General features: G+C 38.8%; 1 protein-coding gene across 1 annotated transcript; it reads right to left on the bottom strand.

Annotated features, from left to right (window-relative positions):
• Positions 1–5,765: 5,765 nt before the first annotated feature.
• On the bottom strand, positions 5,766–11,032 carry TCF21 (transcription factor 21). Its single transcript, XM_034419055.3, has 2 exons — positions 8,877–11,032; positions 5,766–6,361 (listed from the first exon to the last, which is right to left on the bottom strand). The coding sequence occupies exons 1-2, from the start codon at positions 9,456–9,458 to the stop codon at positions 6,272–6,274; spliced, it is 672 nt and encodes a 223-aa protein (XP_034274946.2). The 5' UTR covers positions 9,459–11,032; the 3' UTR covers positions 5,766–6,271.
• Between the last annotated feature and the right edge of the window lie 7,336 nt (positions 11,033–18,368).

The raw sequence follows: 18,368 nt of genomic DNA, 5'->3' as shown, positions 1-18,368 counted from the left end.
CACATACTTCAGATAAGCTAATTACCTCTTGGCACTCTTTAATGCTGCCTTATTCTCTCTCTTTATACTTATAAAATATAGGGGGGATGACTGAGGCCTTAGGTTAGGGCCCATATGGCTCACCCAGAGCCCTGTACAAGGGGCCTCAGGGATTCTCCAAAAGCAGCTGCTGAGCTGTAGTTTTAACAAAATTGGAGGAGAAACATAGTAAATACAAAAAGAGTTTTATATATACCTCATTTAATTATTTTGGTTTAAATTCAGTTTAACTGGGATGCTGCTGAATTATTTTTAACAAGCTGGAAGGAGAATCATTAAATACATAAAGAGGGAGATATATTCTAGTTAATATAATCTAGTTAAATTCAGTTAAAATGTTGCTGAATATTGGTAACCTGATAGACAAAAAAAATACAAAATATACGGAGAGTTATTGATACTGCATTTAATTATTTGGTGCACATTTCAGTTCGATTATCTTGGATCTGCCCACATTTGTGACCTTATTCTATCCATATTTTGGAGTCTGGTGCTAGCCATTTGCCATAAAAAACTAATGGCAGCTCTCTCCTGAAAAGACTATTTACTCATTGAGGTGAAGTAAGTATGCTTAATTATTTTAATATTAAAAAAGGATACTGTAGTTATTTCCGGTTAATTAAAACCAAGTATATGTTAATGTTGTTTTAGACATATGTTTCTTACATCACATTTTAGTCCTAATCTATGCGAGAATAACTTAGATAATTATCTTAATATACCCAGCCACAATACCCCTTATAATTATGAAGTATGAACCTAATTTATTCTGATGGGATGACATCACAGAGAAATTAATAATCAAATCTGTCTCTGTGAAATTTGGTTGCAGAAAAATCCTGGGGATTTCTAACTTATTGCAAAAGAGCATTAGCTGTCTTTAGATGTGTATTTTTTTTACTAAGCCTGCTACTCAGAAGTTAGTACTCTTGTGGGTCACACACCCATGCTAATAGGAAAAATATTTATTTTCTTGTGTGATATATATGTGAGGTTTGTATAATTTGCACAATATCCCAATAGATGTATTGTGTGTTGCCTGGAGTTTTGTAAAGAAAAATCTGGAAAATTTGTCAACTTCCGCCTGTCTTAAGTTATCTTTGTATCATGCCATTAAGAAAACTATTTCATGCATGTGATAAGATGGTCCATTAAAACTTCTACAATAAACATGATTTTTAAGCTTACGCAAGACAGTTACATCTTGGATAAAGGATCTTAATTACATCTTCCCAAACTGCCATGTTCCTTCTACTTTTTATATACCTTTTAGTGTGTGTGTGTGTGTGTGTGTGTGTGTGTGTGCAAATTTTGCAAAAGGTTAGGCTTGACTTTAGTGAAACTTTCCCCCATGGGAATGTTACTGTTCCCAAAAAGAATCCAGGTATCAAATTAAACAATATTACCCCCCCCCCCCACACACACATATATGTATGAACGAAACTGTGGAAATTTAAAGCCCCTCTGCTGGGAATAACAGTATAAATAACTGAAGACATTTTGTAAACAGTGCGGTCATAACCTTGAAACGTTAAACAGTTCTCTGGGATCTGGCGCATCAGCTGCCTCTGGACTGAGCTGCCTCAGAGGAAAGAGCCCAGCACTTCTGTTTATCTCTTTGCTTAATCTCTCACAGAGTAACAGATCAGATCAATAGAAAGAATGATGTTTAAATTAAAGCCAGGGCACCATGAGAGTGTACAAGGCAAGAGTATCTTCCCATCCAAATTATTCCATCAGTATTTTTTAATGTTGCTTAAGATACTCTCCTGGGTCCACCATCTTACCTGTTGGGAGGCTCTGGGGGGATTGATGAAAAGGGGAATTATCTTTGCAACAAGGCTGTTTTTAAAGTTAGGTACCCTACACTAAAGAAAGGAACTTATTTGAAAATATTATTTTATCTTCCAGTAATATAAATTATTGTTTGATGATTAATAACAAATTCCAGGCAATTTTTTATCCAAATAGGGATGAGCAGTTAAAGATTATCCTATCCTCTGCAAAAGTATAATGTACATGCATAACAAGTGCTTCCATAATACTTCCATAATACTATATAAAATGTATACACAGGCCTGGGGAACATGGAGCAGGATGGAGCCCATTAAATGGCTCGTATGATGTGTTGTTGCGAGGGGTGGGGGGTTATTTTATTATTATATATGATTCTTTTATTAGTTTTATAGTTTTTTATATGATGTTTTTATATTGTAAACTGCCTTGAGTCACCATGTGCGAATAGGCAGCAATAGAAATCAAATAAATAAATAAACAAATATAAATAAATAAATAAATAAATAAATAAATAGCATACGTGTAGCCTTGCACCATTCGATTGATAAAACATTTGGAAATATGGCATACCTTATAATTTTATTCAGCATTCCAGCAGATGACAAGTTGGGACACCACTGTGACTGAATGCAAAGGCACCAGATGTTCTCCTTATAGACTTCAGCAATCCACAAATTGGAGAGATAAGGGTTTGTAGTGGGAACCTGGTTTGCAATATTCCATGGTTTGTACAGATGCATGCATATGTGCATGTGGAGATTGTCAATATAGCCCAGCCAGCCCAAATCAGATAGTTAACAAAGACAATATGTTCATTTTAGTAAAACAGAAGTGTTAGACTTCCCTTCCCTTCCATTTAAAGGATGAAGACCTGTAAAGAGATAAAGCTTGAACTTGTGGCCCTACAAATAAATCATCTTTCCTTGACTGCTTGGTTAAACCAGATAAATATAAAGGTAGTTTCATCTAAAGAGTATTCTGATTTACCAAGAAATCATATTTAAAATACAGACTAGAAATAAAAATTAAAATAAGCAAGAAAATGGTAAGACAACATCTGTCTGACCTTGATGGATATAAATCACTTGACATGATGGATTACATCCCAGTGTTCTGAAGGAGCTGGCAGGAGTTATCTCAGAACCATTGTATCATATCTTTAAAAAATCTTGGAGCACCAGGGAACTACCAGAGGACTGGAAAAGAGTTGATGTGGTTCCCATCTTCAAAAAAGGGGAAAAAATAGACCCAGGAAACTAGACCAATCAGTCTAACAGCAATACCTGGAAAGATACTGCAAAAATAATCAAAAAAATAATCTAGAAACAAAAATTGTAACTAGTAGCCAGCACCGGTTTGTTAAAAACAGATCATGCCAAACCAATCTAATTTCATTCTTTGACAAAGTGACTAAATTAGTAGACCAGCAAAATGCTGTGGACATAGTATATTTAGACTTCAGCAAGGCATTTGACAAAGTAGACTACAACCTACTTCTTGGTAAACTAGAAAAATGTGGGATAGACAGCATCATCACCAGATGGATTTGTAGCTGGCTGACAAACTGTACTCAACAAATAGTCCTTAATGGTACAACATCTACATGCAGTGGGGTACTACAAGGTTCCGTCTTAGGCCCAGTTCACTTCCATATCTTCATAAATGACTTAGATGAGGGAATAGGAGAACTCATCAAATTTGCAGATGACACTAAGCTGGCAAGAATAGTCAACACCCCAGAAGACAAGCTCAGAATCCAAAAAGATCTTGACAGACTTGAACAATGGGCCCTATCCAACAAAATGAAATTTAACGTGGAGAAAAGCAAGGTTTTACACTTGTCAGGAAAAACCAAAGGTACAAGTAGATTAGGTGAAACCTGGCTCAAAAACAGTAACTGTGAGAGCGACATTGGAGTCCTAGTGAATGATCCCTTAAACATGTGGCCGGAACCCAAATAGCTAATACAATCCTTAGTACTGCTTTATAAAGCTTTAGTAAGACCACACCTGGAATACTGCATCCAGTTTTGGTCACATTACAAAAGAAGATGTTGAGACTTTGGAAAAAGAGCAACTAAGATGATAAAAAACCTGGGACTAAAACATGAAGAATGGTTGCAGGATTGGGGTTTGGCTAGTCTAGAGAAAAGAAGACTAGGGGGGACATGAGCAGTATTCCAGTATTTGAGAGACTGCCACAAAGAGGAGGGGATCAATTTATTTTCCAAAAGCACCAGAAGGCAGGACAAAAAAGAAGGGATGGAAATTAATCAAGAAAAGAAACAACCTGGAATTAAGGAGAAACTTCCTAACAGTGAGGACAATTAACCAGTGGAACAGTTTGCCCTCAGACGTTGTGGGTGCTTCTTTATCACAAGGTTTTTAAGAACAGACTGGACAATCACTTGTCTGAAATAGTATAGGATCTCCTGCTTGAGCGGGGGCTGCACTAGAAGACCTCCAAGATCCCTTCCAGCTCTATTCTGATTCTGATTCATTTCTGGATATATAAAGGTTTAATTGATATTGAAGATAAGGTGATATCATTTAAAGAGTATTCTGAGTTACCAAAAAATTATTTCTGGGTTTCTTAATAAGCATAGGATATTGAAGATAATGTGTTACCTATCTTTATCAAAGCATTAATTAACTTTATATATTTATTCAATTTCTATAGCTGCCCGACTCAACCAAGTAATTGGCCCCAACATTGCTGTTGGTAGCTTGGGACTGCCTAGCTCTCTAACATTATATTACTATATTAAGGATGATTGACAAAAAAAAATGAAAAAACCTTAAAGCAAAATATTTCAATTTTTGCTTTGTTTGGCTTATTTGAAAGGTTATGGATGACGCACTGTCTGAATGGCAGAACAAAGCAAAAGTTCAAATATTTTACTATAAAAATGTTATTTACATTTTTGCTCTCATCTCTAATTCATCTCTAATTTAAATTATTAACTACATCCTTGTGAGATCCAGAATAAAATTGTTTTGACCTGCTTGATACTTTTCAAATAATTCCTTTCTACACCATTTTTAACTAAAAACCCGAACTATATACAGATCTTCAAGCCGCTTAGCTAAAAAAATGTATGCTGGGATGTAATCTGGAAGTATTTTTTTCTCATGTTGCGTCTGTTATTTAGGAATGTATAATTTTAGAGCTGATAATTTCCAAAAAGTTATTTAGGAACATCATATAAATCCCTTGGAAAAAATGAAGTTAACAGGAAAACCCTCTGAACTTACCTGGGATTTATTTCCAAGTATAAATCAAATCACTTTAATCCTTCAAACAGATTTATTCTAGTGAATCCTTCTGCTTCAGATTTATTCTAGTGAAAGAAATTGTACCTACCTTCATTCAGCATTTTTCTGTTTTCAGCCTTACATTGGCAATGTTTAGAAAAGACACATTCCATGCTAACACTTAGATTGTATGACTTGTAAAAAATTCTATAAAACTTAGATTGTTTAGTGTGCAAAGACAATATAAAACTGTCTGCTTTCCATCTCTATCATCTTTGCAAACAACCCCATTCTAAATTAAGACATGAATAGTAATGACAATGCAAATGTATGGATTGAGCTACAAATTTTGCTAAACTTCGTTGCTAATTTCACAATCTCCCTAATTCTTAGTTAAATTATTGGAAATGTGACAAACAGGTTCCTTCCTTCCTTCTTGAGTGAGACAGCCATTGCATGCTGTTTTTCTAGTCATCTAAACCTCCCCCCAAAGGATACGGTCTACCTCTTCTTAATTAGGAAAATAAACATTTCATAATCTGAGGTCAAATGGTTTTTGCATTGTGTCACTTTAAGATTTGTAAAATCTGCTTACCCAAAATAAAATAAATAGTAATCTTCTTTCTTTTCTTTCTAAACAAATAATAATAAAAAAAACCACACAGCACAGTGCGCTATTTTCATTTTCCTGTTGAGAATTTTTTTAAAAAAAATTATACAAATTATAGCAAAATTTGTTTGAAGAAAATATATTCATAGAATATCTTTAATGTGTATTCTTTTTAGAGAGATGTGATTTCAGAATAATTGATTCTAGGAATCGCCGTCTTTCACAAAGTGGAGTACACAAAGATAGAAAGTTGCAAAATTTGGTTGGATCCAGAGAACAGCACTTGGACCAGCAAGGCGTTGCTGCAGGATATTCAATATATATATATGTGTATATTTATATATATATATATATACAAGTTAATAAAGTTAAATATATGTTCTTTGTGATTGTTTCACTTTCCTTTGGCATAGTACATTTGGTCTTCTTTTCAGTTTTAGGATTTGTTTGTTCCATGAGAAAACAGTTTGTTGCCTCCTTGAAATGCTTCCCCCACCCGTTTCGTATACACAATGCACAAATGCATTCATCCACAGAGAAGGGTGCTTTTCTCATGCTTGAAAATCCTGGGTCAGGAGGCAGTAGGGCCACACAACCGAGTTGTGTTCACTGCTTCTTTCAGCTCATTCTCTGGTTTGCCAGCAATCATAAAAGGCCATGTCTGTAGCCAAGGAGCAAAAAGGTGTGGGGATGGGGGCAAAGGAGAGGAAGAAAAAGAAAGGATGAGGAAAAGAAGAGAGAGAGAGATCAGTGTATTTCAAATGACACAGTTCTTGAACTGTAATAAAGACATAGATAACCCAGGTGTTCTTTCCAAACAATAGGAAGTAGTGGTTAGATTAGACAAGTCTCAGCCAGTGAGCGTAACTAGGTTCTTAAGATGGCTCCACCGTATTGTCCCATGCAGCTGCAGAGTCATATGTTTTACACCATAAATATGTTTTTTTACTCTTTATGTTCCTCATAATTCTCTAAAACCTTTGGGGGTGAAAGGTCATGCTTTATTGAACTAGATACCAGTATTGGTTACATTTGATAGAAATAATCTCTCCCTCAAATAGATATACAATGAACGCAACATAAAAAGGCATATTGGGGCAGACATCTTTTTTTTTTTTAAGCCCCTGTCTATTCTTGACTGGGTAATGTCAAAGCACGGCTCCCCCTTCACTTTTGCTTTGTTTTGAAAAAGATAACGAGTACTATCTCCTCTAAAAGCATTTTAGAGTTGGAGATGGGGGTTTCTTCTTGACTGTATGCTTTGGTTTGCAACTGCCAAAGTTCTGCTGAGGTCAGAAGCCTCATAAGGAAAGTATAATTCTAGAACAGTAAAATTACAGTTCTATCCATTTCTTATGGGCATTAGAGACAATAGGCACAAATCACCTTCTTTTTTTAAAAAAAAAATGTCATGAATGCAAATTTGCTAGCAAAATAAAATCTGTGTAGATTATCTGTACTGTGGTGGTGGGAATTATTCATCATTGTCGTGCTATTGTACTAACTAATCTCAATGTCTTTTTAAAATGAAGCATATACATGCAATAATGATATCATAGCAAAACCAACAACAAGGTCAACCATATCTCACCCCTTCTCCCAAATCCATCAGTCAAAACAGTTTGGGGTTCTGAGTTTGTTTTGCTTTCAGTAACTTTTTCAATATGTTTACTGTTGCTAACCATAGAGAAATAAAATAAATAAAACCTCAGTCCTTTATTGCTAACTAATTAACCGTTAATACGAGTAAGAAAACAATTGTTTTACATATAGGACCACAATAAAAGTAAACCATCTATCAGATAAATTAAAAAACACAGTGAAGGAATATAATGCCCCCCTGCCAGATTTCTTTCCAATAGAGAGGGTTCAACCGATAAAATCCTGAATGGAAGTTGTTTTTTTTTAACCGTTCCCTCTCTCTAGAAACGTTTGCGTTCGTTTCAGCCATAAACTGAGGCTAAGCGTTTTCCTCTTTATGATTAACTCCGTTGCTAGAAATAACGGGGCCTCCAAATATCCGAATCGATATCTATATTTTTCTCTTATCCCAACTCGCATCTACTAAAAAGGCCGGAGAAGCTTATAAAATATTCCAAGCCACTTCCTAACAGCCCCGTCCGTCTTCTTTCTTCCTCCTTCGTGACCTACAAACGGATTTGTGGCCCTTTTCGTGACGAGAAGTCGAGAAGGTGGTTGTAAATCTGAAGGTGTGCGGTACACACACACACACAAACACACACCCCTTCCACTCCCGAAAAGTCCATAATTTACGGGGGTGGGGGGGCAGGATCCTGACGACGGGGCGGGTGAAAAGAGACAGGGGGGAGAGAGAGAGAAAAAAAGAGGCACCTCTTTTCGTTTAAAACCCATTGTTGTTATTCGGTGTTTTCGAAAAAGCGGTTTCGATGGTGATTTAAATAGCGTTATTTAAATAGCGTTAACAGTCGCGGTCGTTAGTGGCTGCGATAGTACTACTCGTAGTAATCTCCAACCCTCGGCAGATAAAACACGCCGAAATCAGATTCCCGCCGACTGACGCCGTTAAGTCAATAAATCGGGCTATTTTTTCCCCCTCCCCCTTATTCTGATCAATTAGTAAGACTTGGTGAGCGAAGGACGTGACGGCTCCCCTCAGTTATTACTAAGCGGCCTGGACGGCTAAAAAAAAAAAAGTTGTGTGGCGCAATCCGATTAAGAAGACGGTTAAAAGAAAAAAAAGAAAAAGAAAAAGAGGGGGGGGCTTCTTTTAAAGAGTGGTTATCGTTTTGGCAATTTTTAAAATTATTTTTATTATTATTCTGCCCGTCGCTCCCTGCGCCTTTTCGTCACCGCTCGGGACAAACCGAGCGCCGAGTCGTCGGAGCGCGCGGGGAAGTGCCGAGCGCGCCAAGCGGCCGAGGACTTTTCTACCCCCGGCGTCCACAGCTCACACAGTTCCCTCGGACGACTTCGGAGACCGACTTCCTCGCCAGCCGCCGGGCTAAGGACGACGACTTTGCTGGCCTGAGGATGGTTGGGGGAGGGGGGGGGGGAAAAGCAAGGGAAGCGAAGGGGAGCTGAGGGCGCCGGGAAAGCGTGGAGCCAGGTGCGAGCGTCGCGGCGCGCGTGTCCTTTCAGCCGCCCCCCCCCCCCCATGCACGGCGTGTTTCCCGCCTCCCGAGCGCCCCACTCACCAAATTGACGGGGTGAAGGTAGCCGTTCTCGTACTTGTCGCTGGCCAGGATCTGCCTCAGGTGGGCGATGTAGCTGGAGGCCAGGCGGAGCGTGTCGAGCTTGGAGAGCTTGGTGTCCGGCGGCACCCAGGGCAGGGTGGTCTTGAGGCGGGAGAAGGCTTTGCTCAGCACCCGCATGCGAGCCCGCTCGCGGGCGTTGGCCGCGTTCCGCTGGACCTGTTTGCCCTCCTGGCCCGCCGTTCCCGGAGGGCTCTTCTTGCCCGGCGTTTTCTTCCGCGCCTTGCCCGCCGCCGCGCCCCGGCCTTTGCCTGGGGAGCCCCGTTCGCCAGCAGAGCCTTCGGCGGGGCTCTGGCGTGGAGCGGACGGCGAGCGGCAGCGGTCCATTTTCAGGCTGCCGGAGCAGCCCAGGATCTCCGCCTCGGGAAGGTCTTCGGCATCGCTCAGCGAGCCCGTGGACATGGCCTCGGGCCAGGGGGCAGGGAAAGGGAGCCCGCCGCCTGGGGACCCCCGCTCAGCCTTCTTCGCCTGACTTGGCGAGAGGGAAGGAGAAGCGCAAGTTGATGCGGAGCGCCCGGGAGGCATTTATCCGGGGGGTGGGGGTGGGGGGTGGGGGGTGAAGAATAGGCGGTCCGGGGCAGCCCGTGGGAGGGGCTTTTCTCCAAAGGGTCGCCGCACTGCGTGGACTGCCGCACTCACCCCGGATCGGTCGGGGGAGAGAGGCCAATCGAGGATCTGGGCTTTCCTTGAAACGGGGAGATCTGTCTTCTTTATTTTCTTTAGTCCAGACGTATCTGCTTCCCTTTTTGATGCTGAGCTCTCTAGACTAGGATGTCTCCAGAGATGGGCCTCCTTCCCTGGGTTCGCCCAGAGGTTGCCTGGGTTTAGGAACCTCTGGGACATCCCTGCTCAGATGACATTTGCTTTTCCTAGTTGTTCAGTACTAGGCCTTGTCTTCCTTCCTTCCTTCCTTCCTTCCTTCCTTCCTTCCTTCCTTTCTTCCTTTCTTCCTTCCTTCCTTCCTTCCTTCCTTCCTTCCTTTCTTTCTTTTTCTTTCTTTCTTTCTCTCTCTCTCTCTTTCTTTTCCTTCCTTCCTTCCTTCCTTCCTTCCTTCCTTCCTTTCTTTTTCTTTCTTTCTTTCTCTCTCTCTCTCTTTCTTTTCCTTCCTTCCTTCCTTCCTTCCTTCCTTCCTTCCTTCCTTCCTTCCTTCCTTTTGCTATTATTGATGATATTTCTCCTGTGAAGTCTTAAATGCTGTCTCATTTTTTTTTCAAGAATTGCAGAAATCTAGGCATTTATTCCTGAATTCCTGGAATATGAATGGGCTGGCCAATGACGTCTGTGTCTGAGACCTCTAAGTTCTTGATAGAGCTGACCTAGCTTAAGCCTGTCAGAATTTGCATAAACTTCATCCCACCAGGCTGGACCAGCTTTCCTGTTAGGCAGAGAAGGGCAACCATCTCAGCAGCTGATTCTGGCGGTTATGAAAAGGCAGCAAGGTGCTATTTAATTTGTTGTTTATTGTGTCTTTACTGCCAAGGTTGGGAAGAGGTGCTTATGGGATTTTCTGCCATATGTCAGAATAATTTGTTTTAGGATGTAGTATTTTTTTTGCTTTTGATACCTTTGAGTCAGTATTAACTCCTGGTGACTGTCTGGCCAAATCCCTGCAGTTTTCTTGGAAAGGATTCAGAAGTGGTTTGCCATTTCCTGCTTCTTGTGGGAATGCTGTACATGTAATATATCTTGATTCCAGCAAACCCACGGCATTCAATTTAGCATTATAGTTGAGTAGGGGTTGAATGGTATGACAATTAAATGGATATCAAAGGAGCTGAAACATTGTATTCAGACTGTTCATCAATGGTTAAATGTCTATGGAATTCTCAGTCATCCGGGGTCATGGTTGTCATGGCGAAACATCTTCAAGAGAAAAACATAGAAAGTCCAGTTGCCTTTTGAAAAAGCATCTTCAGGATACTCATCAACGGTTCCTTATCAATCTGAAGCAAGATACCAAACAGAATGCTACCAGGTTCAGATTTTATTAATTAGTGACTTCAATTAAGAAGTGAATAAAATGTTATAGATCAGCTATTGTAGATCGGATAGAACTATCTTTTGTTTTTTTGTATGCTTTTACTTTTCCAATAAACTTTTCTTTTTAAGTTTTGGTTAAGATCTATAATTTGAAGTCAAGAGATCTGAATTCTGTTCAGTTCTGGTATCACATTAAAGGTATGTTATAAAAAGTTATCTTAATTGTGGGCCGCTTTGTATTCTGGGAGAGCATTGCAGCAAAGAAGCCTCAGTTCAATATATTGTCTGTACAGTGTACACATGCTCTCCTCTTCTCAAAACATTTGTAACACCACAATAATGTACATTTCTTTGTCATTGAATCAGATTACTGAAATATTATTGGAAGAAGTGGCTGTGAGTTTTGACTAGTTAGAACAGTTAGAACAATTAATCAGTGGAACAACTTGCCTCCTGAAGTTGTGAATGCTCCAACACTGGAAATTTTTAAGAAGAGATTGGACTACCATTTGTCTGAAATGGTATAGGGTTTCCTGCCTGAGCAGGGGGTTGGACTAGAAGACCTCCATGATCCCTTCCAACTCTGTTATACTGAAACTACCTCTTACACAGCCATGTTTTATTTCAGTCTTGTTCAATCACTCTTTATTCCTACATCTGTTCTTGATAGATATCTTAGCCTAGACCTTAGAGGATCTAGCCTAAGTTTCATCAATGGACCAACTGAATCTGTAGAACTGTTTATTTCCCAAGGAGCATCTTGATTCGCCCGAAGAGGAGATCAAATGGCAAGATGGTGCCCTAATATGCCACAGCATGAATTCCAAAGCCTTCTCAATCTTAGTATAAACTTCAGTTGTACATCCTCTCCAATGATTAAAAGAGTGCAAAGTACATATTTAGAAATATTGATCAAGATTTCCCCCTCTTGGTAAAAGGTTTGTAATTGGCAGTTTTTCTGTATAGCCAACTCTGTTAACAAATAGCAAATACAAGTGAATTAACATTATTTATTATAAGGAACCAGTACGGAATGTTTTATGTACTGTGAAATATTGCTTAATGCATTGTAAGCCGCCCTGAGTCTCCGGAGAAGGGCGGCATATAAATCAAAATTAAAAAAAAAAAAAATAGCAATAATTTTGTAGGTACATTTTAAGGAAATATATAATTATAATGAAGTGTACATGGTATTAAAATTACAATGTTCTTCATTAAAATATATTTAAAATAGAATTGTTCAAGGACAAACTAATAGTAGATACCATCCCTATACCTATAATAGAATAATATAGTATACAATACACTATAATAGAAAATATTACATTTACATGTATTTTGTAAGCTTTTATCTAAAACTCATGTCCCCAAGTTCAGTGGGAGGTAGTTCAGGGTTGATATATGTAGGACTGAATGCTTCTACTATTAATTAAATACTTGATTCTATACATCCTCTATCATAATCTTCCCCAATCTAGAATACACAGATAAATTTAAATTCTGAATCTCTTCTGTAACACACCAACCAAAAGATGTGGAACACCCATGCTTTAGACAACTTAAAGCAACCCTAATTGTATAGGCTTTGACAGCTGATGTCTGAATGGCAGTGTTGAGTTTCAGGGTTTAATGACCATGGTTTAAACAACGGATTTCCTAATGTTTCACCAGCAACTCTGGCTGGCATCTTCAGAAGCACAGTGGCCTTCTGTGCAATTCAGGAAATTGAGCAAGGATTGACTGGGCTCCTGTCCTGCAGGGCACCTGATTTCTGATTGTTTGCAGGGATGATAAATCTGGGCTCCAACATTGAGCTGGAATTCAGACTCTTGAGTCAAGATAATTTGGACTGTCCCAGATAAATTGTAATTTACCCCTGGGTTTTCACTTTATCTTCTGCCTATTCTTCAGTGGCGGCAATGCACAAGTTAGGAAGTGCCTAGGAAGTGATTCAATGCCAGACTCTGGACCAAAGGACCATCCCAAAAACTTTTTTTTCAGGAAGAGAATAGGCTAATCCCAAAGGAATGATCCAGGTTGAAGCCAAACTTCATTGGAGAAAATGGCCTGTTTGGAGCTCTCCAAGGTTCTGCAACTCCAGCATCTTGACTGTGGCTCAGCAAACTACCAGTTGGTGTCCATTATGCCCTGTAGGCTTGTTTTTACATTTTTAAAATCCTTCCTTTATTATTTTTATAAGTAACTAAAAGCGGCAAACATACATAATACTCTCCTATTTTCCCCACAACAATAACCCTATGAAGTGAGTTGGGCTAAGAGAGAGCAAGTGACTGGCCCAAAGTCACCCAGCTGGTTTTCATGCTGGGACTAGGCGGGACTAGATTATCTAATGACTAGATTGTCTAATTAAAAAGATTGTGGCAAATAAGAAGCTTTTATTGATTTAAATGGGTCAATTATGAGAACCCCAAGTCAAAAAAAATTACACCAGCTTGATTGAAAGTGAATATGGAGATGTTTGTAACTAATATAACATTTCATTAAGCTTTACATGGACTCATTGTTTTCATTTATCTTGGAACTGGCTACTTTACAGACTGCTTCCCCAATCCAATAGCCATCAGATATGCTGAATTCAGATCAGCTGATGTGATCTTTGGGAGGGCTGCAATTGAATTCTACTTCAACAGCTCCAAAGAATCTTGGAATGGCATCTTTGCCTTTCTACACTCCAAATGGCTTTCCATTTTATTAAGGATGTTAAGAGTAACTTTCTCCAGGAACACAAGTTATAAATGGGAATTATGAAAGCTACATTTCAACTGGAAGGCAGCAAGTTTCCATCTTTTTCAAATCAAAGGTACACTTGGATAAGCTCATTGTGTTACAGCATTCATCTTAGAAAAGAAAGAGAACATTCTCTGATTCCTGCAGAAAGTCCTATGAAGAATCTTAAAATTGTGCAGAACTTAAAATCAACAGCACTTTATGAATGACCAAATGATCCAATCATATCCACTGCAGAGATATTTTTTCAAGTGATATTAATCGGAAGAAGCCAAACTAAGAGCAACTAATTTCCACACAAACAAGTAGGGAGATGATCCTCTTATGAGAATGGTCATGCCGGGTTTAAACTTATGTATATTTACATATAAAAGTACATTTACATTTGTCTTTTCCTCCAAGGCAGGTTATAAAGTAAAGTAGCCTTATTAGAAGGGCTAACACTACTATTGGGAGTTGTCACATGTGGCTACCATTGAATGAGGTTATTGCTTGCTGTATGGATCTGTCATGCTCATTTGGGTTTAAAACGAGCCTCGTAACAGGTTTTTAGGGGAAAAAGACACACTTTGCCAATTGAGTTTGGATGGTGCCAACGTTCATTTCCATTTAACTTATAATAGAGTGGTTCATCCCTAATTTAATCCTGGAAAAGGATCACTGCATAATGATCCTGCTCCACAATTAATAAAAAACAAAAACCATCTTAATCATAATTACCATATATATACTGTGTGTGTGTGTGTGTGTGTGTGTGTGTGTGTGTGTGTATATATGAAAATGCAAGGAATTAAATAGAACTATCTATTGCTATTTATATGCAAACTAATAGATACAATCATGGTGCAAAATTGGAAAATCATAATAATAGCATGTCATTTTAAACACTCTGCTTCATCTGGGAATTCAGTACCCGTACTTTCATGTAAGCTAACACTGGGTTAGTATTGTTTTTAATGAACTATTAACTAAACACATTGTCAACTTAATTGATTATTGTAGTTAGTTGTTTTAGACATGCATTCTTACCGATTTCAAAAATTACTCATCAGCAGGTCTGAGATTTATGGTCTTTTTTGTTTTATGTTCCTGATCATTGTTTGTGCAGGTGGATCCCTACATGGTTGGTTTCCCCAGCCATGATTTATTGCTCAAGTGATTGATACTATAAACTTCTGCAAGGAGTCACTTCCAGCTTTAAGATAAGAGAAATATCAAATTGAAGCTGTTCATATGAAAAAAAAATCCAGACAACTGAAATTGTGCACAAAATTAGTTAGAATTTATACAATTCAGGATTAAGAGAAAATGGACTCACTGAGGCTCAGGGGCAGATATTTCTGAGCTGAGCTCAGGGTACATTAGAATCTTAATTAGATACAAAAATAAGCAAATAAGGTTTCCTACCTCCCGTACTTTTGAGATGCTCAAGCAAAAGAAGGAAGAGATAATGGAAGAAGCCAACTTTTGGGTGGTAGAGACCCAATTTTTCCCACTGAGAACAGTACCTACAGCAGCTAAAGTAAGCAACAGTCAAATAGAGAGAAATCAACTGATGTAGTGCATGGCTATCCCAATCTTACTGTAAGCGTGCTTTGAGTATTGCTTAGATCAGCACAGGGGTGAAATCTAGCAGGTTCTGACGGGTTCTGGTAGTGGAAATTTTGAGTAGTTCAGAGAAAGTGGAAATTTTGAGTAGTTCGGAGAACCGGCAAATACCACCTCTGGCTGGTCCCAGTGTGGGGTGGGAATGGAGTTTTTGCAATATCCTTCCCCCAGGAGTGGGGAGGGAATGGGGATTTTGCAGTATCCTTCCCCTGGAGTGGGGTGGGAATAGAGATTTTGCAGTATCCTTCCCCTGCCACTCCCACCAAGCCACACCATGCCCACCAAGCCATGCCCACAGAACCAGTAGTAAAAAAAATTGAATTTCACCACTGGATCAGTAGTCCCCAACCTTTGTGGGTCCATGGACCAGCAGTGGCGGCGGCAGTGGTGGCGGCGGGCGGGGGGGGGAAGGGATGGTAGCATGTGTGCAACCTATTGCCACGCCTGCACAAATAAAGCTTTGCACCCACTCGCCCTTGCTTGTGCAGACTGGTACTCAGTGGACTGAGGATCAGTACCAGTCTGGACTGGGGATTGGGGATCCCTGGTTTAGATTGATTATACCATTTGTTTCTTAAACCAAACCTAACAAACCCAACACTTATGAGTATTATAATAATAAGTAGTATCTTACAATATATGTAGATAGTTTGTAATTTAGTTCAGACGCTCTGATAAATAGATGTTTTTCAAGTTCTGTGAACATGCAGAATTTTAAAGAAATTCAACAATCTTCAATTCTGATACATACATACATACATACATACATACATACATACATACATACATCAGATGTTTAAACTAATTATTTAAATATGTACAGTTCTTTTAGAACAAGGTTGTCAACCTTTCTTAGTCTGTAGTGGGCTTATTTTTTTCTGTTTGGGATCTTTGGGAGGAATTGTTTGTTTATTTAAAAATTTCATATTTTTACAGCATTAGGATTTCACCCAAATGATGCAACTGAACATTTTGGATCCTTTTGCTATTTTAGAACTTTGGGGAGTAGATTCAAGGAGCAAACATGGTGCATTAAACTTTGCAGTGTGACATCTCTCCAGATCAGTCTGAATCAGAGCAATGTGGACTTTAAAAAAAAAGTTGGTATGGATACCTTAAGCCTCTGTGAGGCTTAAGATACTTATTTCACTCTTTAATCTTTTAAACCTCCTTGGCCGCAGGAAAAAAGTATCAAAATATTTGGCCCCACACAGTCTGGGGAGGCGCTGGGGACAATAAATGGGGTGTTGGGTTGGATTGCATATAGTAGTGGCCACCCATGGTTAAAAGCTCAACATTGGCAGCAGTTATAACGGAAGAGAACCACTAAAACTGAAAATAGCATATATTAGAATATAAATCAGCAGGAATTAAATATTAAAATCAATTAAAATGAAAAAAGCATTAAAGATCAATGGCTGACAGCATTAGAAGAATCTTAAATTGTCCTCCATCCCTCCAAGAAGTTCTCTGGATAGGATCTTCTATCACAGAGGTGTCACTGCTCAAAACTTCCTCTCTTTATGCTTTCCTGCTAGCCTTGTGTGGTATAGAATGGAGCAGAACATCTGCAAGCTGTAACCAGTGACTGCCCCTATGCTGGGGAGATTAGATCCCACTTAGAGTGACACTGAAGATAAGGTTTGCTTTAACAAAGCTGGCTGGGGAATTCTGGGAGTTGAAGTCCTCCAGGCTTAAAGTTGCCAAGGTTGGAGACCCCTGCTTTAGAGGTACAGTATGGATAAGGCTGGTTTAATCTTAGAAAGTAAAAGTTTTGTTTTCTAATGAACAGAATAGGGTTTGCTGCTACAAGACGGAGTAGAACAAGAAATGTTGAATTGGGCAGAAACTTAAAAAATAATTGTGGGCGGTAAGTAGATTCTATGTATGGAATGATTCCTTGAACCAGAAAACAACTGCAGTCCTTTTTTTAATGCATAGCTAAATCCATTTATATGCTTTGTGAATAGTTATGTCTATTGGGCATGGATTCTATGACTTACTTTTTCGTTCCCAAAATGGGTAAAATATATCAATATTCTACATAATGGCAATAGCTTCTATTTCTGAAGAATCCTTTTTATATGAGAATGTGAGTGCAGGAAGTTAAGGAATCATAAAAATATTCCAATTTCAGATTGTCTTTTACTGACCAGCTAAAATCAAAATGAAATTGGGCATGAACTATACTGTGCAATATCATTGGTTTTACAGGCTATAAGACTTAGGTTTTAGGTTTAGTTTCACCATACCTAAAAAGATGACAATCTCTGCTATGCGTGTGTAAGGGAAATGTAGCTATTGATAGCTGTGATGGATACTGAAAGATATGCAAGAGAAGAGAAAGTTCTAGTCATGCAAAAGTGCACTCAAGGTAGAAGAAGAAGAGTTGTGTTAGTTGTTCTACTCTGCAGGATATTTAGCTCAATGTGTTAATTAATGACAAGAAATGCACCAAATATTTATTGAAGGTTCTAACAATAGACACTGAATGTTGCAATTCTTTCTTCCAAATATTCTGAAGAACAATTAAGGGAAAAAGTCCCCTCCCCGGTGTTTTATGACATCTTATAACCAAAAGTTTAAATTGTTTTGGTTCTGGGATATCTTTTAATGCTGTTTCTATGTTGGCTAATCCTTCACATTTTTGTGGTTTCAGAACATGATGAAACTGTTTGATAAGGAATAATTTGTTGAATTTACTTTCCAGTAATTAGAATGTAAGTCTGAAAAACAATTCCAGCTTTTCATAAATGTGGAATTACAAACCTCTAGCTTAATGTGGACATGGGTTAAGTATTAAATCAGCTGAGGACTTCTTGGGTCACAGCTGTGCACTGTATTTTCCACAATAATGTGCCAGATATCTCTGGACCATCACAAATAAGCTGTGAACAATTGTTCTTTGCAGTAGATTGGACTCCTGTTGCAATGAAGTACCATAGTATACATGCATATTGTTAATATATGAGATGTAAACTCTGCATATATGCAGTTCTGATCAAATTTCAAATTGAAAGAATATATGATTCTGCATACATTGATGGACAGAACATGCTTATATATATTTAGACTTTCCCTTGTACTATTCAGGCAAAT

The sequence above is a fragment of the Pantherophis guttatus genome, chromosome 1 (genome assembly GCF_059756535.1).
Source record: "Pantherophis guttatus breed Tessera chromosome 1, ASM5975653v1, whole genome shotgun sequence".
Taxonomy (NCBI): Eukaryota; Metazoa; Chordata; class Lepidosauria; order Squamata; family Colubridae; genus Pantherophis; species Pantherophis guttatus.
This window is presented reverse-complemented; position numbering and strand designations above follow the sequence as displayed.